The following is a 24,375-nucleotide window of genomic DNA, read 5'->3' as shown; positions in this document are numbered from 1 at the left end:
TCTTCACTTTGTTTCACTAGTTAGTTAGTGTGCATCTTCAATGTCTCTGCCTATGTCATTATTTACTATGATATTGAAACTCCTAAGGACAAAGATGATGTCTGCTTCATTTGCTTTTTAGAGCATCCAGAAAAATGCCATGAACAAGTACATTTTTAATCCACTCATACGCTGTTATTGTAGATTGAAATATAAACTATATCCCATTCTCCAAAAAGTATTTTGTTCTTATTTTAATCATTTAAGACCAAAAATCTGATGAAACATCTCTATCAGAGCAGCACTGAATGTCCTTACAGTCAGAACAAATGCATGCCTGTTGGTTTATTTTAATTTTAAAACGTTAATATTGACTGACTCTCTATTACAAAAGTCTGCCCAATGTAGAACATGTGAAAAATGCTGAAAACCATGTAAAAGAACTGAAAAGTTTTCTTTAATTCCCATGCTGGAAGATAATCACTTGGAACATCCTGGTATTTTTTCCTAAATGATTCATTTTAAGGTGATATTGATATCATCTAATTCTTAGCTAGTTTTAAGACTTTCAACATGTTTCTTCTCACTGTGATTTCCATCTTTTCAGGTAGTGATCCTGCATTCTTTCCAGCAAGAATTATTGTTTTGTTATTTTTCAGTGTATTGAAACATGTTGTCAGTTAAAGGAAAGGGTTTGCCATGAGCTGCTAGTCACTTACCCGTTTCAAAGGAAACTTGTGGTTACCATGAAGGAAAATTTAATCCATCTGCCACAATGCATTTGTTCTCTTGAGAACCAGGTGGAACTACCACTGACTATTTCCTTAGGATTATGCCACCCACCAAGGTAACTTTCTGTTTCAGCAGGTGATGTGGAGAAACAAAACAACACCCTTTAAGTTAATCAGTTTTGGAAAATAGAGACTGGCTTTCTATTCCATGGCTTTGATGTGTTTAGTAGTTCCTGTAAGGATCTGCCTCTCTTTTGTTTTGATTGACAAGACCTTTTCTATATATTTGAGCAATCAAGCAGCCCGGTAACAGAAGGTAGAGACATTTACCCAGAGCAAACTTCTACCATTCATTGTGACTCCCTGAAATCTTAGTGCAAGTTTCAGCTCTAAAAGAAGCGTTGGCTCCTGCAAGATTAGGTAAGTGCTTCTCCATATTTGTAACCTCATTCCAGAGGAGGGGAAGCCCAGAGAACTTGCTACAGCAAGGTCAGAAGTAGGAACTGTGAAAATAATGAATTCAGTGGGGGGTAAGGGTCCATGAATGCCATATCCTTTATACTTCAAAATCCAGGTGAGTTCTGTCTAGTGGGCCAGGCACGAAGGGGGTTGATTCTGGCTCCTGAAAGAGCACAGGGAATGACCAAGACCCAGAGAGGATGGACTTGACAGTGGATTGAGGTTATGTTTTAAATAACTCCTATGCTTTCCATCATTTGGATTTAAATTGAATGTTAAGTAGGTGCTGTTGCAGTGGAAGTCTAGAGCAGAAGCAATTTACAGTGAGTAGGACACATTTATGAATGGCCACCAACTCAGATGATAGGTTTCATGATATTTTCTGCGTATCCATGTTTAGTGGTGAGTTGGTTTAGTAGCGATGCATATAGGGAATACTGTTATTAATATTTACCTCCCAAATCATTCCCCATCATGACACTGAAAATATAGTTTTGAGCAAAGTATGTAACATGGCACCCAAATACCCTGGACCTGAATAAAAATAATTGATATGTATTCATGTATTCTGTTGGATTATGGATTAGTTTTGGTGTTACTCATATTTTATGTTTATTTTGGAAAGACCACTGGGACAAACTTCTTCAGCACACAAGTCAACTGCAGCAGTTAAGTTACAATAAGGAAAAGCCTGAGAATGCACTTGGAGGGTGGGCATCTAGAGAGGGCCATGGAATCCACACTGGCACCAGTTACAGGAATCGCTGGACGCCTGTGTTGGAGTTTGTGGGCATTTACAATTTCTGGGCTCATTTTCCCTGAAATGCTAGAAGCAAGGTCCCTTTGATAGCGACCAATGCATGGTTGACTGTGCCATTGAGGGCAGCCAGATCTGTTAAACTCTGTCCTTTCCCTCTCCGGAAGAGCAGCATGAAGCTGGCATTCCTCTTCCTTGGCCCCATGGCCCTCCTCCTTCTGGTTGGCTGTGGCTGTGTCCTTGGCACCTCCAGTGGGAACCTGCGCACCTTTGTGGGCTGTGCCGTGAGGGAGTTTACTTTTCTGGCCAAGAAGCCAGGCTGCAGGGGCCTTCGGATCACCACGGATGCCTGCTGGGGTCGCTGTGAGACCTGGGAGGTGAGTTGCTAAGATGTGCAGATGACAGTATCTTCTGGGCCAGCAGCTTGGGTCTGATTCTCAAGAGTTCACTTTTTAAATGATATGAGGTAGAGCTGGGACATCTGCCCTTTCCTGTGGATTTAAAAAACCAAAACAAAACTGTGATTGGCATCTTCCAAAAGTGATTTGAAAAGCATGATGTTGCCCCTCTAACAAAGCATTGAGAAGATTAAGAATTTGGTTTACATTGTGTCTGTGTATCTAGGAATCATCTCTGGGAGGTCACGATGTACTGTTCTACCCATTTTACAGATGACATGGAGGGATTCAAGGGAGAGTGGCTGCAAAGTCACAGAGAGTGTCAGTGTAAAGCTGGAAATCAATTTGTGGTTCAAGCTTGTGACCCAAACTCCTCCCTGTGTTCCTTCATTTTGGGTAAATTAGCCAGTTTCCAAGAAAGAGGACCTGAGCTGAAGGGCGAGAGTTAGTCCCAGACCCCTTCACTGCCTCTTCTGCAGCCCTGTTCCTCTTGAAGTCCCTGGGAGCCCTCTGGGGTTATCACTGATGGATCCATTAAGTTCCTTCATATTCAATGATACCTGGCCTTTTTAGAGACATTTAATTTAAAGTGGGGATAACACTCTCAAACAAAGTTAAAAATCCTGTTGGGCTAAGAGGAGCTGTCTGAGTGGTGAAGAGGAAGAGAGCTATTCAGCACCCCAGCAGATCACACTATGTAGTAACTGTGGGCTCTTCCCCCTGAGGCCCGCGCACTTGGTAACTGATGAGTTGCTAGCTCTGATCTTGTCATGCCCTGACCCCAAAACCTTGAATGTCCACACACTACTACAGATTCAATTACCAACTTTCAAAGTCCTCAGCAATATGGCGTCTGCCTGCTTTCCTGAAGACAACACTTTTTTTTTTTTGAGACGGAGTCTCGCTCTGTCGCCCAGGCTGGAGTGCAGTGGCCGGATCTCAGCTCACTGCAAGCTCCGCCTCCCGGGTTCACGCCATTCTCCGGCCTCAGCCTCCCGAGTAGCTGGGACTACAGGCGCCCGCCACCTCGCCTGGCTAGTTTTTTGTATTTCTTAATAGAGGCGGGGTTTCACCGGGTTAGCCAGGATGGTCTCGATCTCCTGACCTCGTGATCCGCCCGTCTCGGCCTCCCAAAGTGCTGGGATTACAGGCTTGAGCCACCGCGCCCGGCCGACAACACATTTTCTTACTCTGGCCTTGGTAAGTGACTTTCAAAGGTTTTATCAAATAGCCCTCATGGATCTCATTTTGGTCCTTTCCTGATATCCCTTCTCCTTCTCATCTGTCATTATAATATTTATTCCTGATGCCCATCTGCAGTGCCAGCTCCCTTTCTGGGGCTTTTTTGACTTGCAGGTAAGCCCTTGACTATGCTCTACTTTTTGTCTTACTTCTTCCCCCACCACACACGTTAAATTTTTTGAGGACAGGGGTTCATTCTTATAACTTTCACAGCTTTTGTCAAGGTGTTGTGTATGAACAAGGTATTCAATACACATTTGTCAGTTGACTGGGATGGACCTCTCCCTGGAGCTGTAGATCCTCCAGCCTAATGGAAGGCCACTTAGAAGCGAACTTGCACTGTGAGTGGACACTGCCGTTGGGAACAATAGCCTTCTCTTCAGGGACCCAGAGGGTGGCCTGCTCTTGCTTAGGTACAATTACGGCCCTATGAATGGAATTGGGTCATAGTGATGAAATCTTCAAATTGGATGAAACGACTCCATCAAAGTAGTTTTCTTTTTGCCTCATTCAGGGGCTTAGCCAAATGAAAATCGGGTTTTGCTAAGTAGACTTTGCCTGTCAATTGGTGGCAAATTCACTTGGGGCACTTGGCGCTGCCTCCTGTTCAGGGACTGGCCTGGCAGGGCCTCTCCCTGTTTGCATTTAGTGTCTGGGCTATTTGAAGCCCTCTCTGTGCCAAATCCTCAAACTCCTGCTTCCCCTCAATTCAGCCCATCTTCTCTTCTTTTTAAAAACTGATGAATGGCTTTAATCGGATCGTGGTCACCCATAGGAGGTCAGGAACTGTGCTCTCACTGGAAAAATGGAAGCACCAAAACCATTAAAGAACAAGATTGTCTCTGATCTTAGCCAGCTTTCATTCATGTCTTGACTGTGTTATGAAAAGGGAGGTAACCTATAGAAAATAAATAAAAGAATGAGGTTCATTTTCCCAGCAATCTGAAAGTTTCTGAGATATAAAGCCCTTGATTTTTTTGGGGGAGGGAACTTAACTGAAAGCATGTCTGAAAATAAGGATGCTCATGACGATAGACTGGCTGGATTTACATTTGAAGGTGGAGCTGTTGTTGAAAATAGCTATTCTTCATAATCTGCATATAGCGTTGCCAGATTTAGCAAACAAACAGACAAACAAAATAAAACAAAACAACCAATCCCCTCCCCAGAAAAACCCAAACTGAAATGAAACCAGAAAACCAGGAAGCCCAGGTAAATTTGAATTTCAGATAAGCAACAAATAAATTTTTAGCATAAGTCTGTCTGTCTCATATAGTATTTGGGACAGACTTATACTAAAATATTATGTATCTGAAATTTAATGTTTTTTTTTTTGAGACAGAGTCTCACTCTGTCACCTAGGCTGGAGTGTCGTGGCACAATCTCGGCTCACTGCAAGCTCCGCCTCCCGGGTTCTGGCCATTCTCCTGCCTCAGCCTCCCGAGTAGCTGGGATTACAGGCACCCGTCACCACGCCTGGCTAATTTTTTTTTTTTTTTTTTTTTTAGTAGAGACGAGGTTTCACCGTGTTAGGATTGAAATTTAAATTTTTTGAGGTGTCTGGTCTGCCTAGGTTCCCAGAGTACCAATGGTAAGAAGACATAAAGCAAATATGGATGGTAGGAGAAAACAGTTGAGGACAAATTCAGCTTCTCTGGTCCTTGTCAAAGGCAAGGCTGGCTGGGCGCGGTGGTTCATGCCTGTAATCCCAGCACTTTGGGAGGCAAAGGTGGGCGGATGGCAAGGTCAGGAGATAGAGACCAACCTGGCCAACATGGTGAAACCCCGTCTCTACTAAAAATACAAAAATTAGCCGGACATGGTGGCACGTGCCTGTAGTCCCAGCAACTCGGGAGGCTGAGGCAGAAGAATTGCTTGAACCCGGGAGGTGGAGGTTACAGTGAGCTGAGATCGCGCCACTGCACTACTACTCCAGCCTGGGTAACAGAGCGAGACTCCATCTCAAAAAAAAAAAAAAAAAGACAAGTTTGCTATTTTCATGACATTCATGCAAGAACTTCATCTTGAGTTACATATTCTTTTTTGCCTAGAACAAAAAAGAACAAAAAAGCAAAGGTACTGTCGTTTGAAAGCTTGTTATTATTTTCATTATTACTTCCTTATAATAATTGCACTAATAAGAACAATGGATTACATTTATTGAACACTTACTTTGTGCTAGACATTGTGAATTGCGTATATCATCTTACTTTATCTCTCAAACAGTGGTGGGAGGTAGACATTTTGCTTTACAGAGGAGGAAACTGAGTCTTCAGAAAGTTCAGTGAATTTTCCGAGGTCTCCAGCAAGTGGCAGAACAGGGACTCGAGCTCCATAGTTCTGACTGCAGGGCTCGAGATGTTAACTCCGGCGAGGTGCTGATATTTTTTCTGATCTATGTGTTCTGTTTATCAAAATTATCTTTGAAATTAAGATTTATAAAAGCTGAAGAAAGGAAATGAATCTTTTGATGATCAGAACAGTGCACAGAGTACTCGGGAACCTGTCTTGTAATGTTTTCTTTCATTGATGCAATGACAAATAGTTACTGAAACCCTCCCGGGGTCTGTTTTAGGTACGGGAGGCACAGCGGGCAAAAATCTCTGTCCTAAAAGAGCTTACTTTCTAGAGTGGGAGGAATAGCACGCAAATGAAAGAAAGGTAGACTATGTCAGGTGGTATTGATCAGTGCTATGGTGAAAAATAAAGCAGGATGGGGGATGGGAAGTTTCTGGGCATGGAGATGGAATGTTGCAATTTTAAACAGGATGGTTGGGAAATGCTTCCCTGAGAGGGTGACATTCTAACAAAAACCAAAGGTTGGTAAAGGAGTGAATCATACGGGAGAAGAATGTTCCAGGCAGGAGGAACAGTAAGTGCAAAGGCCGTGAGCTGGGACTGTTCCTGCTGGGTGGCAGGAACAATAAGGAGACCGCTGTGAGCCTAGTGAGGAAGTCAGTGGGGTGGGAATGGTTGTAGGCATTTCAGAAGGTGGAGGTGTAGAGGAGGTGATGTAGGTCTTGAAGGTGATCATAAGGTCTTTGATTTTTGCTGTGAATGAGATGGGAAATACTGGGGCTTTGGGCAGAGGAGTAATATGATCTGACTTATGTTTAAACAGGATCAGTCAGGGCTGCTGTGTTGCAAATAGATTGTAAGGAGTAAAAATGGAAGAGGGGAGACCAGTTAGAAGGTGTTTGCAATGACCAAGATGATTCATTTGCTGACTACGCATGGAGCACTTGCTGTGTGCCATGGTCTGTCCTGGGAGCTTAGGATATAGTCTTGAATGAAATCAGCTTCTTGCTTTCAGGAGTTTGTTTTCTACTGGGAGATGATAGAGCAACAAGTAAATCAATGAATAACAAGTTAATTTCTGATAGTGATAAATGATACTAAAAAACTGAAACAAGATCATATGTTCTAATGAATTCCCTGTTTTCTATCTGTGGGGACAGAAACCCATTCTGGAACCCCCCTATATTGAAGCCCATCATCGAGTCTGTACCTACAACGAGACCAAACAGGTGACCGTCAAGCTGCCCAACTGTGCCCCGGGAGTTGACCCCTTCTACACCTATCCCGTGGCCGTCCGCTGTGACTGCGGAACCTGCTCCACTGCCACCACGGAGTGTGAGACCATCTGAGGCCCGCATGGTCTGCAGAGCGCAGCTGGCAGCCTCAGCCTCACAGACCCACCTGTGTGAGCAGCACATGCAGTTATACTTCCTGGATGCAAGACTGTTTAATGTCGACTATACCCATGGAGGAGGTTACCTGTTGACCCTGAGGTGCAGCTTAGGCAAAAGGCCCAAATGCAGCCTACTGATGCTAAAAATTCGAAACAATATTCATGCCTTCACCAAAATAATTTCTCCAGTTCACACACCTGCAAATTAATTTTTCTTTGCCTTGAGTCTTGGAACATAATTTGTGTATCACAATCCTCCCCCAATTTGGACTTATAATATGCTAATGATTTAAACACATTGGATGTAATTAGAAAATGGGGCTGGAAAGTCTTTAAATTCTCATGTTCTATTTAACCACTGATCTCCAACCGGATTTATGATTAAAGGGCTAGAAATGAACAAAACCCATGTACTAGTCTTCCTCACCCCCGAGGAATTCCAACTGCAAGCTTCTTTAGGGAAAATGCTCCCTTCCTCTTTTAACTGAGCAATTATCTACACAAGAAATAAGACTGTTCAGATATACAAAGAGAGCAGCTTCAATGAAGAGATGTTTGGATTTGGATAATTATTTTCCCTAGCAAAATTCCCTAAACTCCCTTAAGAGCCTTAATAAAGAGGCTATGGTGGGATTGAAAGAAAAAAAATACCCAGAAATAAAATATGTAACTAATAGCTATCTCATTTAGCCTTAAAAAGTTATTAAACTCACGTTTTAGAGTATGATGTTCTCCCAAAGCTATGGCAAAATGGCCAATCACATGTATTCTTCCCGATTTATCATATTTTAAATTTGAGTTGTAACTTACTAAACTCTGAAATTTTACATGCTTTTAGGGGTAAAACTGCATCGCTGGCTCAGAGGAAAAAGTCTGTGATTTTCTAGCTCCTGCCTTCTCTGAAATCTTACAGTAGCTAATTCTGTGGCTGGAAAAAACCTCCAGAACTCTAATGTTATGCAAATGTCTTTAATTCTGGCATTTTTGGGGTTGAATTTAACCTTGTTCCTTTTTCATAATGTGCCAGGAAAACCTATATTAATGCCAATAAAGCATGTCCTCTGTCTTTTGAATTCATGACAACTTTCAAGAAAGTCTTTTTAATTTTTAGTACACTTGGAATAACAGTGAGAAGCACACCTCAAATAAACTACAAGGTTATTTTTACTGAAGCATTAATTTGGCACGTCATGTTTAGTAAGGGACACAGACAGATGACTCTGGGTAGCATGAGTCCCAGCGGTGGCACAAATGCATAGACATAGCCCTGGGAGCCAGGAGTCCTTCTTGAATAAGAATTCAATGAGTCCCCCTAAAACACAGTAAAGCAAATGTTGAGATTGACAGTCAAGTACTGGGATGCAGGGTGAACATCTGGGAACAAAAGGCAGGAGCAAAAGTCACCCAACCTTTAGCAGATGTGTTGGTAGGAAAGGAAGTCACTCTAACGTAAGAAGAAGGCAAGTACTTGGGGTCTCTGCTGGAACAGTGGGTGATGATTAGGGATGAATCCTGGGTGGTGCCACTCAAGTGTTTTCAACCCACCCCTAAAGACTTTCCTCAATTTTCTGAGGCACAAAGGGCTTGCCAGGATTTGAGAAAAGATGACCACAGCGTGAATAAGGGTCCTGGCAGGAAACCAGTGATCTATTGCAGTGGGATACGGAAGAGATGATTTATAAATGTGTGAGCAGAATTAAGGAAACCAACAAGTGGGGATGAAACAGATCTGGTTCAGCAGCAATGGACAACCCTAGGCTGAAGGAACGAGAGGAGGGAGTGATTGTCAGACCCCAGAGAAAATTGTAGAAGTGAGATCCACGACAGGAGCTGCAGCCTTTGGTAGGAGGATGCAGCCCTTCCCAAACTGAGACCTGGTAGGGAGGGAGGTGGGGGAGCAGATACCCATCCTCACTCTCCTCCCTGGTCTTCTGTTGAATGAAATGGGAATCAAGCCGGGTGTGATGGCTCATTCCTGTAATCCTAGCACTTTGGGAGGCCAAGGTGGAAGAATTACAACATGGTGAGACCCTGTCTCTTCAAAAAATAAAAATAAAAAAATTAGCTGGATATGGTGGTGTGCACCTGTACTCCCAACTACTCGGGCGGCTGAGGTGGGAGGATCCCTTGAGACTGGGAGGTCAAGGCTGCAAATGAGCTGTGATCGTGCCACTGCACGCCAGCCTGAATGACAGAGCAAGACCCCATCTCTAAAAAAAAAAAAAAGAAAAGAAAAAGAAAAAGAAAAAAACACGTGGGAATCAAATGGGAAAGCAGAGAGTGAGAAAACCCATTGATTCAGTCCATAAATGTTGGCCTCCTAAGCACTAAGTTGAAGAAAGGTAGAGAGTGGATTTAAGGGGCCAAATGAATAAACTCCAGCTTAGCTGTCTTTTGGGAAGCTCAGCTTGAATGCAGGAGGTAGCATGCTGTAGCATCACAATTACAGTCATGGGTCACTTAACAAGGGTACATTATGAGAAATGCATCATGAGGTAATTCTGTCATTGTGAGAACATCATAGTGTAATTACACAAACCTGGACAGTATAGCCTGCTACATAGCTAAGTATAGCTTATCGCTGCTAGGCTACAAATCTGTACAGCAGATTACTATACTGAATGCTGTAGGCAACTGTAAAACAATGGTAGGTATCTGTGTATCTAAACATAGAACAAGTACAGAAAAAATATAATCTTATGGGACCACCATCATATGTGCCGTCTGCCATTGACCAAAATATTGTGCAGTTCATGACTGTACTGACTGCCTTGTAGTAAATTGATCTGGAATACACATGGGAAGGCATGCACTGGCTAATACAATAACATTTGGGAGATATTGAAGACCATAGTAATTATAAGGACTGGGATTAGTTGGTGGTTAAGTGCAATAAAAGCCCTCAGGCATGATATGAAAGCTGATTTGAAGAGACTGTCTTCAAATGCAGCTGAAGGACAGACTGTGCTGAAAATTAGGCCTAATATCTAATTGACAAAGCAGCTGAATTAATAAAAGGGCTGAATTTACCACTCTGGCAAGTCTCCTATACTTAAGTCAAGGTCCTAATAGGGAAGAAGTGAGACATAGAGACCTGGAATGGGAACAGTTAGGTGGATGATGGACTCGAGGTTTCCCTGCAGAGGAACCTCCTGACTCTTGCTTGCTAGTGGAGAGCATACTCCCCTTGCCTGGAGACCATGCCGAGGAGGATGCTTTACATGATGATATGGCCCTCCTCAAATATTGCCTACACCCCTGTATTATTCTAGGTGGTTAATTATGGTCAAGTCTCAGGATGATCTGGCTGGGGAGGGACTTGCTCTGTGGTGGGAGGAACAAGCATCTCCCCTGAAGGAGCGGGACTTGCTCTGTGGTGGGAGGAACAAGCATCTCCCCTGAAGGAGCTTCAGGATTTGACAATGTAAACCAGGAGGAATTGGTAAAGTGTGCTTAGCAATGGATCTCGGGGGCTTAGACAGGGATATGGCGGGTGGGGTGCCAGAATATAAGACTGGATAAGAAGATTTCATCCATATGCAGGCATTATCAGAATATAATGTAATCAAAAGGACACCTGGATCTGGTCCCAGCGTGCTGTTGGGCTGTGTCCTTCAAGAGTGGGGAAAATGGTGGCTTGCATTAATGAAAAGAAGATGCCAGAACTGTCCTGGCAGAGTACTGAGGAACAAAAGGCACTGAGAGGTGGGCCTGCCAGAATGGATTTATTACACAAGACCAGAGAACTCGCCAGTTGGCTGTGTTCATCTGGAGGGTTTAGTGGCCATTTCTTTTACAAAGCAACAAAGAATGACTAGTGAGGGGGCACATCTCAGAAAAGCTCGTTCATCACTGTCCTTTCTAGGCTGAGGTTGATGCCTGGGGAAGCTGCTGTGGAACTGGGCTTCCTGGTGTCAGCGTAGGTGATAGGGATCTAGGACAACAGGGACCAGGTGGCGACATACAGCTGTAAGAGACAAGGTGGGCATAATTGTTCTAACAGATAGCAAAGCTGCAATGGCCACCAGAGGGCTCTGATCTGCAGGATCTGTGTGCTAATAGTTCATGGTATTCAAACAATTTCCTCAATAGATCTATGTTATAATCAGAGAATTTATTAGTGAAAAAGAGGAAAACCTCTATCAGGATTTATACTGTGCTAAACCTGAATCTTTTTCAAGTCTCCCTTTTCCTTTCTCCCTCCTTTCCACAAATATTTATTAACTTAAATTTTGTGCAAGGTACTGTGTTTGGAAAATAACAAAAATATATTGTTACCATTTATGGATCTCTTACTATAAGCAGAATCCTTTATATTAACACTTCTTAGTTATTGTGTTAACTATGCTAGTAAGCACTGTCATTGTCATTTTACCATTAGCATTTTACAGATGATGAAATAGAAGCTCAGAGAGGTCAAATAACTTGTCCAAGGTGACACAGCTAATAAGTAGCACATGCTAGGTTTCTTTGAATCAGAACCAAACGTTTTCCACTAGAGCACAGTGCCTTTTTGGAATCCTCCTTACAAGTCATTCCTGCTTGGAGAAGTCTTTGAGTTTATCATCAGACTATCTCTTACCATTGATTAGCATTTCTGCCATCTTTCCTGGAGGTGGCTCCATGCAAGGTTGGGCTGTTTTATGGAGACTGGAATTTTTCTCTGGGTTTCCTATATAACCTCTAGGAAGATAGTGTTTTGCTGTAGCTTAAATGAAAGCTTACCATGGAAGAGACTGAGGGAGAAAAAGCAGAGCCTCGAAGGGAAATTCAAAGAGACTGTTGTGGAACTGAGGGATGTATGTTCTAAACTTTTTTCCTAGGCATGTGAGGAGTGGTGCAGGGGAATTGACTCTGGTGCATAAACTAACTCTCAGCAACTCCTTACTCTTGGAAATGTGTTTATTTTTTATTCTTCCATAAGTTATTGGAGTACAGGCGGTATTTGGTTATATGATTAAGTTCTTTAGTGGTGATTCATGAGATTTTGGTGCACCCATCACCTGAGCAGTATACACTGCACCGTATTTGTAGTCTTCTATCCCTTGCTCCCCTCCCACTCTTCCCCCAAAGCCCCCAAAGTCTATTGCATCATTCTTATGCTTTTGCATCCTCATAGCTTAGCTCCCACATTTCAGTGAGAACATACGATGTTTGGTTTTCCATTCGTGAGTTACTTCACTTAGAAAAATAGTCTCCAATCTCATCCAGATCACTGCAAATACTGTTAATTCATTCCTTTTTATGGCTGTGTAATATTCCATTGTATATATATACCACAGTTTCTTTATCCACTCGTTGGTTGATGGGCATTTGGGTTGGTTCCACAATTTTGCAACTGTGAATTGGGCCACCATAAAAATGCGTTTGCAAATATCTTTTTTGAATAATGACTTCTTTTCCTCTGGGTAAATACCCAGTAGTGGGATTGCTGGATCCAATGGTAGTTCTACTTTTAGATCTTTAAATAATCTCCACACTGTTTTCCTTAGAGGCTGTACTAGTTTACATTCCCACCAGCAGTGTAGAAGTGTTCCCTGTTCACTTCATTCACACCAACATCTACTGTTTTCTTGAGTTTTTGATTATAGCCATTCTTGCAGGAGTGAGATGGTATCACATTGTGGTTTTGATATGCATTTCCCTGATCATTAGTGATGTTGAGCATTTTTTCATGTTTGTTAACCATTTGTATATCTTCTTTTGATATTAGCCCACTTTTTGATGGGATTGTTTGTTTTTTTTCTTACTGATTTGTTTGAGTTTGCTGTAGATTCTGGATTGGTCCCTTGTCAGATGTATAAATTGTGAAGATTTTCTCCCACTCTGTGGGTTGTCTGTTGACTCTGCTGACTGTTCCTTTTGCTGTGGGAAAGCACTTTAATTTAATTAGGTCCCAGCTATTTATCTTTGTTTTTATTGCATTTGCTTTTTGGTTCTTGGTCATGAAATCCTTGCCTAAACCAACGTCTAGATGGGATTTTCCAATGTTATCTTGTAGAATTTTTATAGTTTCAGGTCTTAGGTTTAAGTCCTTAATCCATCTTCAGTTGATTTTTGTGTGAGATAAGGATCCACTTTCATTCTCCTACATTTGACTAGCCAATTATCCCAGCACCATTTGTTGAAAAGGGTGTCCTTTCTCCACTTTATGTTTTTGTTTGCTTTGTTGAAGGTCAGTTGGCTGTAAGTATTTGGGTTTATTTCTGGGTTCTCTATTCTGTCCTCTTGGTTTGTGTGCCTATTTTTGTGAAAGTAACATGCTGTTTTGGTGACTATGGCCTTACAGTAGAGGTTGAAATCAGATAGTGTGATGCCTGCAGATTTGTTCTTTTTTTTTATTCTTGCTTTGGCTACGTGGGCTTTTTTTTTGGTTCCATATGAATTTTAGAATTGTTTTTTCTAATTCTGTGAAGAGTGATGGTGGTATTTTGATGGGGATTGCATTGAATTTGTACATTGCTTTTGACAGTATGGTCATTTTCACACTATTGATTCTACCCATCCGTGAGCATGGGATGTGTTTCCATTTTTTTGGTGTCATCTATGATTTCTTTCAGCAGTGTTTTGTAGATTTCCTTGTAGAGGTCTTTCAAATCCTTTGAAAGTTAAATTGAAACAAAAATAAATATAAAAGATAAATGAAACAAAAAGTTGGTTCTTTGGAAAGACAAATAAAATTGAAAGAGAAAAAATCTGAATAACCTCACTAAGAAACGAAACTGGAGATATTACAACTGACACCACTGAAATACAAAAGATCATTCAAGGCTACTATGAACACCTTTACTCACATAAACTTGAAAACCTAGAAGAGATGGATAAATACCTGGAAAAATACAACCCTTCTAGGTAAATCACTGAAGAATTAGATACCCTGAACCCAGGGTATATACCCAGGAATATACCCAGGTATATTCCTGAGTTTTCTTCCTTTCTTTCTTTTTGTTTTTTTCTTTTGCAGCTATTGTAAAAGGGGTTGAGTTTTTTTATTTGATTCTTCGCTTGGTCGCTGTTGGTGTATAGAAGAGCTACTGACTTGTGTACATTAATCTTGTATCTGGAAACTTTGCTGAATTATTTTATCAGTTCTAGGAGCTTTCTGGAGGAGGACTTAGGGTTTTCGAGGTAAATGATCATATCTTCAGCAAATAGTGACAGTTGGACTTCCTCTTTACCGATTTGGATGCCCTTTATTTCTTTTTCTTGTCTGATTGCTCTGGCTAGGACTTCCAGTGCTCTGTTGAAGAGAAGTGGTGAAAGTGGGTATCCTTGTCTTTTTCCAGTTCTCAGAGGGACAGGTTTCAACTTTTCCCCATTCAGTATTATGTTGGCGGTGAGTTTGTCATAGATGGCTTTTATTACATTAAAGTATGTCCCCTTTATGATGACTTTGCTGAGAGTTTTAATTGTAAAGCGATACTGGATTTCATTGAATGCTTTTTCTGCATCTATTGAGATGATCATGTGACTTTTGTTTTTAATTCTGTTTATGTGGTGTATCACATTTATTGGCTTGTGTATGTTAAACCATCCCTGGCATGAAACCCACTTGATCATTGTGGATTATCTTTTTGATAATCTTTTTGTTGTTGGATTCAGTTAGCAAATATTTTGTTAAGGATCTTAGCATCTATGTTCATCAAGGATATTGGTCTGTAGTTTTGTTTTTTGGTTAGGTCCTTTCCTGGTTTTCATATTAGGGTGATGCTGGCTTCATAGAATGGATTAGGGAGGGTTCCTTCTTTCTCTATCTTGTGGAATACTGTCAAAAGGATTGGTACCAATTTTTTGAATGTCTGGTAGAATTCTGCTGTGAATCCATTTGGTCCTGTACTTTTTTGTTGGTAATTTTTAAATTACCATTTCAATCTTCCTGCTTGTTATTGGTCTGTTCAGGGTATCTCATTCTTCAGTGATTTACCTAGGAGGGTTGTATTTTTCCAGGTATTTATCCATCTCTTCTAGGTTTTCTAGTTTATGTGAGTAAAGGTGTTCATAGTAGCCTTGAATGATCTTTTGTATTTCAGTGGTGTCAGTTGTAATATCTCCTGTTTCATTTCTTAGTGAGGTTATTCAGATTTTTTCTCTTCCTTCCTGGTTAATCTTGCTAATGGTCTATCAATTTTATTTGTCTTTCCAAAGAACCAGCTTTTTGTTTCATTTATCTTTTATATTTATTTTTGTTTCATTTTAACTTAGTTCTGCTCCAGCCTTGGTTATTTCCTTTCTTCTGCTGGATTTGGGTTTGGTTTGTTCTTGTTTCTCTAGTTCCTTGAGGTGTGACCTTAGAATGTCAGTTTGTGCTCTTTCAGCCTTTTTGATGTAGGCATTTAGGGCTATGAACTTTCCTCTTAGCATTGCCTTTGCTGTATCCCAGAGGTTTTGATAGGCTGTGTCATTACTGTCTTTCAGTTTGAAGAATTTTTAAATTTCAATCTTGATTTCGTTTTTGACCCAATGCTCATTCAGGAGCAGGTTATTTAATTTCCATGTATTTTCATGGTTTTGAAGCTTCCTTTTGAATTGATTTCCAGTTTTATTCCACTGTGGTCTGGGAGAGTGCTTGATATGATTTCAGTTTTCTTAAATTTATCGAGGCTTGTTTTATGGCCTGTCGTATGGTCGGTCTTGGAGAAAGTTCCATGCACTGTTGAATAGAAAGTGTATTCTGTGGTTATTGGATGATAATGTTCTGTGTATATCTGTGAAGTCCATTTGTTCAAAGGTGTAGTTTAAATCTATTGTTTCTTTGTTGACTTTCTGTCTTGATGACCTGTCTAGTGCTGTCAGTAGAGTACTGAAGTCCCCACTATTATTGTGTTGCTGTCTGTCTCATTTCTTAAGTCTGTTAGTAATTGTCTTATAAATTTGGGACCTCCAGTGTTAGTTGCATATATGTTTATAATTGTGATATTTTCCTGTTGGACAAGGCCTTTCACCATTATATAATGTCCCTCTTTGTCTCTTCTAACTGTTGTTGCTTTAGAGTTTGTTTTTCTGATATAAGAATAGCTACCCCTGCTCACTTTTGGTGTCCATTTGCATGAAATACCTTTTTCTACCCCTTGACTTTAAGTTTATGTGAGTCCTTCTGTGCTAGGTGAGTCTCCTGAAGGCAGTAGATAGTTGGCGGGTGAGTTCTTATCCATTCTGTGGTTCTGTATCTTTTAAGTGGAGCATTTAGGTCATTTACATTCAATGTTAGTATTGAAATGTGAGGTACTGTTGCATTCCTTGTGCTCTTTGTTGCCTACTTTTTTTTTTTTTTTTTGCTTTTTAACTTGAATTTTTGCTTTATAGGTCTTGTGTGATTTATGCTTTAAAGAGGTTCTGTTTTAATGTGTTTCCAGGATTTGTTTCAAGAATTAGAGCTCCTTTTAGCATAGCAGTTCTTGTAGTGGTGGGTTGGTAATGGCGAATTCTCTCAGCATTTATTTGTCTGAAAATGACTGTATCTTTCCTTCATATATGATGCTTAGTTTTGCTGGATACAAAATTCTTGGCCGATAATTGTTTTGTGTGAGGAGGCTGAAGATAGGGCCCCAATCCCTTCTAGCTTGTATGGTTTCTGCTGAGCAATCTGCTGTTAATCTGATAGGTTTTCCTTTATAGGTTATCTGGTGCTTCTGTCTCACAGCTCTTAAGATTTTTTCCTTCGTCTTAACTTTGGAAAACCTGATGACAGTGTAGCTAGGTGAAGATCTTTTTGTTGTGAATTTCCTGGGTATTCTTTGTGTTTCTTGTATTTGGATGTCTAGGTCTCCAGCATGACCAGGGAAGTTTGCCTCGATTATTCCCCCAAATATGTTTTCCAAGCTGTTAGAATTACCTTCTTCTTCAGGAATACCAATTATTCTTAGGTTTGGTTGTTTAACACAATCCCAGCCATCTTGGAGGCTTTGTTCATATTTTCTTATTTTTTTTCTTTGTCTTTGTTGGATTGGGTTAATTCAAACACCTTGTCTTTGAGCTCTGAATTTCTTTCTTCTACTTGTCTATATGTGGTGTCTTCTGCCTGGAATACATTTTCTCTCTCTCTCTCTCTCTCTCTCTCTCTCTCTCCCTCCCTCCCCCTCTCCCCACCACCCCCAATAACCAACTGGAATCACCTCTCAAGGAAATCTCGCCTCCGTGAAGGTTCTTAGCTTTGGTGGTTGAATGTTCTATGTTTGTGCTGGTTGACCTCCTGCCAGAAGCTGGTGCTTTCCAGAGAGCATCAGCTGTGGTATTATGGGGATGAACCGTGGTGGGCGGGGCCCTAGAACTCCCAAGATTATATGCCTTTTGTCTTCTGCTAGCAGGGTGGGTAGGGAAGGACCATCAGGTGGGGGCAGGGCTGGGCATATGTGAGCTCAGACTCTCCTTGGTCAGGTCTTGTTGCTGCTGCTGTGGGGGAATGGGGTGAGATTCCCAGGCCACTGGGGTTGTGTACCCAGGAGGATTATGGCTGCCTCTGCTGCGTCTTAGCGGTTGTCAGGGAAGTGGGGGAAAGTCGGCAATCACAGGCCTCATGCGGCTCCCACGCAAACCAAACGATCTGTCTCACTCCCACCGTGCCCCCCCCCCGTCCACCCAACAGGCCCCCAGACCCCCAGGCAGAGGGCAATATGGGCTTGAAAACCTGCCCCAGGCTATCTGCCTCCCAGCTTCGAAAGTAAAGGAAAGGGCTTGGTTCTTCCCCTGCATGTGGCGTTTGGACACCGGATTTGCACCTTCCCCTGAGTTCTGGCCAGGAGGCTTCTCACCGTTTTCAAATTGTTACAAAGTTCAGCTAGACAATTCCTTTTCTCTGTGGAGTTTTACCCCCTGCTTCTCTGGCCGCCCTCCTGATGGATCCCTGTGGTGCTATGCAGGAATGGGCTGCCTGAGGACCCAACGAGCTCCCAGGGCCTTTCTGCTGCTTCCTGTACCCCTGTATTTCCCTTGGCTGTCCAAACTGACTCAGCTCCTGGAAACGTTGGAAACTTTTCCAGCAAACAGAGCTTCATCTTCTCCAGTGCAGGTGTGTGTTCAGGAGAGGAGGGGTTCCCTTTCCCCCTTCCACAGTTGGGGCACTCACAGTTTTGGGGGGTCTCCTGGGTCCTGCAGGAGCAGTCCGCTTGTTCAGAGGGTCTTTTAGAATCCGAAATGTGTTATTTTGTAGCTAATAAATGGTAAAAAGAGGGGGAATTTCCTGGAATTTTATTTTTCCATGGGAGCTTTTTGATTTTGAAACAGTGTTTCTGTCACCAAGGCTGGGGGGGTGCAGTGTAGCACGATCTTGGCTCACTGCAGCCTTGACTTCCCAGGCTCAAGGCTCAAGCAATCCTTTGATTTAATGAATGGGATTGTTTGGAATTGTGTACAGGGAAGTCTCGTAGGCTTAGAGGCTTGTGGTTGTGATCCTAGAGTGTCTGAAGAGGGTACTGAAGCCTTCCGAGCAAGTGATATCTGGGACAAGAACTAGGGAAGGATGAGCAAACAAGGGGAGCAGGTGCAAAGCACTGTAATTGGCAATGTAAGGCAGGGATTTGTCTCCAATGTTAAGAAATTTAGAGGGAGTGTTCTATTCTCTTTTCCAGGTCCTCATTATCAGAAATAAAATAAACCTTTCCAAGCTCTTTGGCTTTATATTTGACCCTAATTTCCTCTGGCTGTACAATTTCTTTAGTATAGTAAATAACTGAGTTTTTTTTTTTTTTTTTTTAATAAAGGCTTCCTGATACACAAGAACAGTTAGTTATATGCTTTGACCTTGATTGTGAGCCATTGGGGCTTTTGGAAATTCACATAAAGCCAAAAATACAAACACCTCCTTCCCCACACGCCTGACAAAACCAAACAGACTTTCTCTAAAAGACAAAAAACATTTTACTTTAATAAAGAATATTAATAATACCAAGATAAGAATAGTAGTTTTCTTTTGGTGATTTCAAAGAATTACAAGCAAGGAATAAATGTGACTATCCCCAAGTTGCAAATATGAGTTAAAATCATTTGAAAGAGCATTTATTTACTGAAAATAAACTGTACACACACACAATAAGGGATATTGATGAACTATTAATAGTTATTATCTCGAGGAAGTATATACATACAGAATTATGCACTTAAACATTTTATCCTGTTAGTTTGCAGGTTCTTTCTACATGAAATACATGAACAGATCATGCTTTCTCAGCTTTACTATGTTGCTCATGTAAAGATTTGTCAGGTGGTGGTCGGGCACGGTGGCTCACACCTGTAATCCCAGCACTTTGGGAGGCCTAGGCAGGCAGATCACTTGAGATCAGGAATTCGAGATCAGCCTGGCCAACATGGTGAAACCCCGTCTCTACTAAAAATACAAAAATTAGCCTGGTGTGGTGGTGCATGCACCTGTAATCCCAGTTACTCGGGAGGCTGAGGCAGGAGAATCGCTTGAACCTGGGAGGCAGAGGTTACAGTGAACTGAGATCATGCCACTGGACTCCAGCCTAAGCAACAGAGTGAGACTCTGTCTCAAAAAAAAAAAAAGTCTTCAAGTGACCCAACGTGGAGGAGTGAGCCGTCACAGTCCGATGATCGAAGCTTCCAGACTGTTTTGAACCTCCCATCTTCCATTTTTTTCTTGGAATCTGCATATCAAAATTAAAATATTTGGGGGGACCAGTTTTACTGAGTGGAATTAAACTATCCATTCTTTTAAAATGTGATGGACTTGTTTTTAAGAGGAAGATCTCGTTCAGCTTTTGGCTCCTGCTTGAGCAAGCTCAAGGAGCAAATGCTGAAACATCTCCCCATTGCAATGTCAACTCATTAATGAGAAGCAAAGTCCGACTGAAGTCAGCTGCAAATTTCAGCATTAACCAAATCTGAGCCAACTTCAGGTCAAAGCCGAAAGGAACTGACGTACCATAAATGTACCCATGCCAATCTCTACGCTGCAGACAAGGGAAGGAGAAGCGAGTGGGCTCTGAGCAAGCGCGGGGCGGGGAGGGTTCTCTCCTTCAGCACTTCATCATTTCAGTGTGCCTAATTCAGTAGAAATGTTTTTATTCAAATGCAGAGAGGCCTTTAGTTATCCCGGATGGGGAATTTATTTTACTATTGCAGGAAAGGCACTGGGAATTAAACATTTTAAGATTACAAGTAAATGGATTCTTGAAGGCAAATGGATTGTTGATACCAGTTTTCTCCCGTTCATTTTTTTTGAAGAGGATAAAATAGACTTTCCTTTGTGGCCTGGGGAAGGAAGTAGCTGGGTCGGAGTGCCATGCTGTGGCAGGCTGTAGGAAGATAGGCAGGCCCTTGTGGTAGAAGCCCTTTTGGCTGCTTGTATCAGTGGTTGTAAGGAAGAAATCAGGGATACATTTGCAGTAAAAAGAAATAATCGACCAGGCATGGTGGCTCACTCCTGTAATCCCAGCACTTTGGGAAGCCAAGGCAGGCGGATCACCTGAGGTCAGGAGTTCCAGACCAGCCTGACCAACATGGAGAAACCCCATCTCTACTAAAAACAGACAAAATTAGCCAGGTGTGGTGGTACCTGCCTGTAATCCCAGCTACTTGGGAGGCTGAGACAGGAAAATTGCTTGAGCCTGGGAGGTGGAGGTTGCCGTGAGCTGAGATAATGCCATTGCACTCCAGCCTGGGCAATGAGAGCGAAACTCCATCCAAACAAAAAAAAAAAAAAGGAAAACAATCTTTGGTAAGATTCTGTTTTTGGGATTTGCTGAAACCCAAGAATGTTAGCTGCTTTGGCTAGCCGAGTGGCTCCCAGAGGTCACAGCTGTCCCAGTTTAAAAGCTTTTTTTTTGAGATAGAGTCTCTCTCTGTCTTCCAGGCTGGAGTGCAGTGGCGTGATCTCGGTTCACTGCAACCCTTGCCTCCCAGGTTCAAGCATTCTCCTGTCTCAGCCTCCCAAGTAGCTGGGATTACAGGCACATGCCACCATGCCCAGCTAATTTTTGTATTTTTAGTAGAGATGGGGTTTCGCCATGTTGGCTAGGCTGGTCTCGAACTCCTGACCTCAGGTGATCTAACCGCCTCGGCCTCCCAAAATGCTGGGATTACAGGCGTGAGCCACTGTGTCTGGCCTTTAAAAGCTTTTCAGTTGAAAGGTAATCTTGGAACACAGGTGGGTTCCAGTTGCTTGGAGCATGAGGAACACCTGATTGAATGTCCTAACGTCAGACCTGTGTCTGCAAATGTAAAGCGAAGCCTGCTGCAGGAAGAGGGTTGGTGCTTCCTAGAGGAGGTGGGCCTTTAGTGACTGCACCTGCACAGCGCTATCAGGTCCTTATTGTGGGACCGAATCACTGACATCCTAGTGAGGAAATTAGCTAGGCCATTTGCAGGTACAAGAGCACAGGTGGTCCTTGTGCTATTTTTTTTTTTCTTTTGAGACTGAGTCTTGCTCTGTTGCTCAGGCTGGAGGGCAGTGGCGCGATCTCGGCTCACTTCCAGCTCCGCCCCCCGGGTTCACGCCATTCTCCTGCCTCAGCGTCCCGAGTAGCTGGGACTACAGGGGCCCGCCACCTCGCCCGGCTAAATTTTATTTTTTTATTTTTTTATTTTTAGTAGAGACAGGGTTTCACCGTGTTAGCCAGGATGGTCTTGATCTCCTGACCTCAGGATCCACCCACCTTGGCCTCCCAAAGTGCTGGGATTACAGGCGTGAGACACCGCGCCCCGCCCCTTGTGCTATTTTTTTGATTTGTTTGAAGGTAGGTGTGATTTGCCTTCAGAACTTCATCAGCAACAATAGGATTTGAATAAGTTGATAGGCTGCTGTACATGGTTGTGTACAATTTTTAAAGGGCTCTTGTACACAGGGTGGGGTGTGGGCAGGGAGAACAAAGCATGGTCCCCAGTGATGTTTAGTAAAAATATGTTTAGAAAGTTAATAAAACTCTGATCTGTGCTGAAGGCAATAACAACACGAGTCTCTGGCATGAGTCTGTGCCCTGTTTAGAGGACAAGTTGTTTGTAATCAACCCTTATTCTGTCATCTAGAGCTCTGTGTTTTAAGCAGTGAAGACAGAAACTTTACCAAAAGTTTCATGCCTCAGAAATTTGTTTTATCTTTATTTCGTGAGTTTATAAAACTTCACGTACCATGGATGTTTCTTATGCCTTCTTGGAAAATAATTTTGGGGGAGCATTTTTTTCTCACCCTAATAAACACGAAAAAGACTTTCAGAACAGAAGTACTTTAGATCTAGCAGATCTAGCAAACCAGATGCTGCTTTTCTGCTTTTGATTCTAAAATATGCATATTCCTTTCCTGCAGCTGGGCTGCACATGACAAGAAAAAGAAAAGACTTCTGACAGCCCTTTTATTCATCCAGTAAATGTGAGCAGCTCACATATTAGCCTAAGGAATACTCAAAAGGTAGCATCTGAGAGACAGGCTAAGTTGATGGTTCTTCGCTAGGCAGCTCTCTGTTTGGATATAAAGGCTGATGATGAACTTGGTTATCTCAGAGACCAGTACTTCCCCTATTTCACTGTGTACACAAATCACTTGGGGGTCCTGTTAAAAATGCAGATTCTGATTCAGTAGGTCTGTGTTGAGCCTGAAATTCCACAGTCCTTGGTAGCTCCCAGGTAAGGCTGACGCTGCTGGTTCCCAGGCCACATTTTGAGTCACAAGGGGCTGGACAATTTCTTATTCTGACAGAGGCCTGGGGAAGGCAATTTTCTGGAATGGCAGATGGAGACACCCTCAAATTACCCAGAAATATGAACAGAGGACGATTTAATGACTTAAAAGTCAGAACATGGCACAAAATAAATTGTAACGTTAAAGAATGCATAAAATAGGTCGGGCGCGGTGGCTCACGCCTGTAATCCCAGCACTTTGGGAGGCCGAGGAGGGCAGATCCCGAGGTCAGGAGATCGAGACCATTCTGGCTAACACTGTGTAACCCCGTCTCTACTAAAAATACAAAAAAATCAGCCGGGCGTGGTGGCGGGCGCCTGTAGTCCCAGCTACTCCGGAGGCTGAGGCAGGAGAATGGCGTGAACCCGAGAGGTGGAGCTTGCAGTGAGCCGGGATTGCGCCACTGCACGCCAGCCTGGGTGACAGAGCAAGACTCTGTCTCAAAAAAAAAAAAAAAAAAAGAAAGAAAAAACGCATAAAATAATATTCCAATAATTATGACACAGGCACACAGAATCGCCATTACATAAGGTGCAGATTGTAAGTACGCCGTCCTGTGAGCAGGTCAGCCCACTTCCCTTGACGATCATTTCCTCTGCAGAGATTACATTAGGAGGAACATGAACTGTTGCAATTGGGATACGATTCTGCTGAGATGTACTTAAACAGTAATTACTGTTTACTCAGAGCAGAAAACAATTTAAACCAGGTGATGAGAAGGATGTAGAATTCATTAGCTTTCTTGCCCACAGCTCCTGTAGGAGAAAAGAATCTGATTGCTTGAAAAAAATTGATTTAAAAAATGGCAAATGGAGGTAATTTTAGATATGTATTCACAAAGCTGCCCCAAACATACTGCCCTATTCAGAAGTTGTTTCTATCTTTTTTTCTCCCCAAAGAACTAACGTAAGCTCAAAAGATTGAGATTGAGATTGACTTGCACAGAATCACTGGGAGGCTAAGTGTGCTAAGGCTACTTCAAGGCATGACTCAGGTGTGGGCCCTGGAGACCCTCTCCTTGTAGAGCCTCACACATCATTTCCCCTATGACACTGATCAGATTCTGTTCGGCAAAGATCACAGCATATACTGGGAGGCTTGAAGAACACGGCTAAAAATACAACAAAATTACTCCAGTTATAGTATCATGGAGCTTCTGAGTCACTGCAGAACTCATAGAACAAAATGAAATTATCAAAGTAGAACATATTTAAAACACACGCACACACTGAAGCAACCCTAGTTTTTTGACATCCTCTAAGGAGAAAAAAATAGATTGTGACCAAGATTAATGGTGCATATTTTACTCTAATTTCCTGTAGTGGAATTTCAAAGCCAAGAACTATTGTTGAACTTGAATGTCACCATTTCACAGAGCAGCCAAGCCCTCTTTGACTCATTCCTCCCCTAACTGAAAGAGATCTGCAAAATAGCACGGCAGAGCCTCTGATGGCTGAAGTGCTGCTGAGTAGAACTTGTGCTTTAATTTC

General features: G+C 42.3%; 1 protein-coding gene across 1 annotated transcript; it reads left to right on the top strand.

The window, feature by feature from the left end:
- Positions 1–1,080: 1,080 nt before the first annotated feature.
- GPHB5 (glycoprotein hormone beta 5) lies at positions 1,081–7,330 on the top strand. Its single transcript, XM_025392899.1, has 3 exons — positions 1,081–1,130; positions 2,099–2,303; positions 7,025–7,330. The coding sequence occupies exons 2-3, from the start codon at positions 2,100–2,102 to the stop codon at positions 7,211–7,213; spliced, it is 393 nt and encodes a 130-aa protein (XP_025248684.1). The 5' UTR covers positions 1,081–1,130; position 2,099; the 3' UTR covers positions 7,214–7,330.
- The last annotated feature ends 17,045 nt before the right edge of the window (positions 7,331–24,375 follow it).

The sequence above is a fragment of the Theropithecus gelada genome, chromosome 7b, assembly GCF_003255815.1.
Source record: "Theropithecus gelada isolate Dixy chromosome 7b, Tgel_1.0, whole genome shotgun sequence".
NCBI classification, from domain to species: domain Eukaryota; kingdom Metazoa; phylum Chordata; class Mammalia; order Primates; family Cercopithecidae; genus Theropithecus; species Theropithecus gelada.
The sequence above is the reverse complement of the archived record's forward strand: the minus strand, read 5'-3'. Positions and strand labels throughout refer to the sequence as shown.

Coding starts and splice junctions, on each gene's coding strand:
- GPHB5 (XM_025392899.1), top strand. CDS start 2,100: ATGAAGCTGGCATTCCTCTTCCTTGGCCCCATGGCCCTCCTCCTTCTG. Junction 2,304..7,024: donor GTCGCTGTGAGACCTGGGAG/GTGAGTTGCTAA, acceptor CTGTGGGGACAG/AAACCCATTCTGGAACCCCC.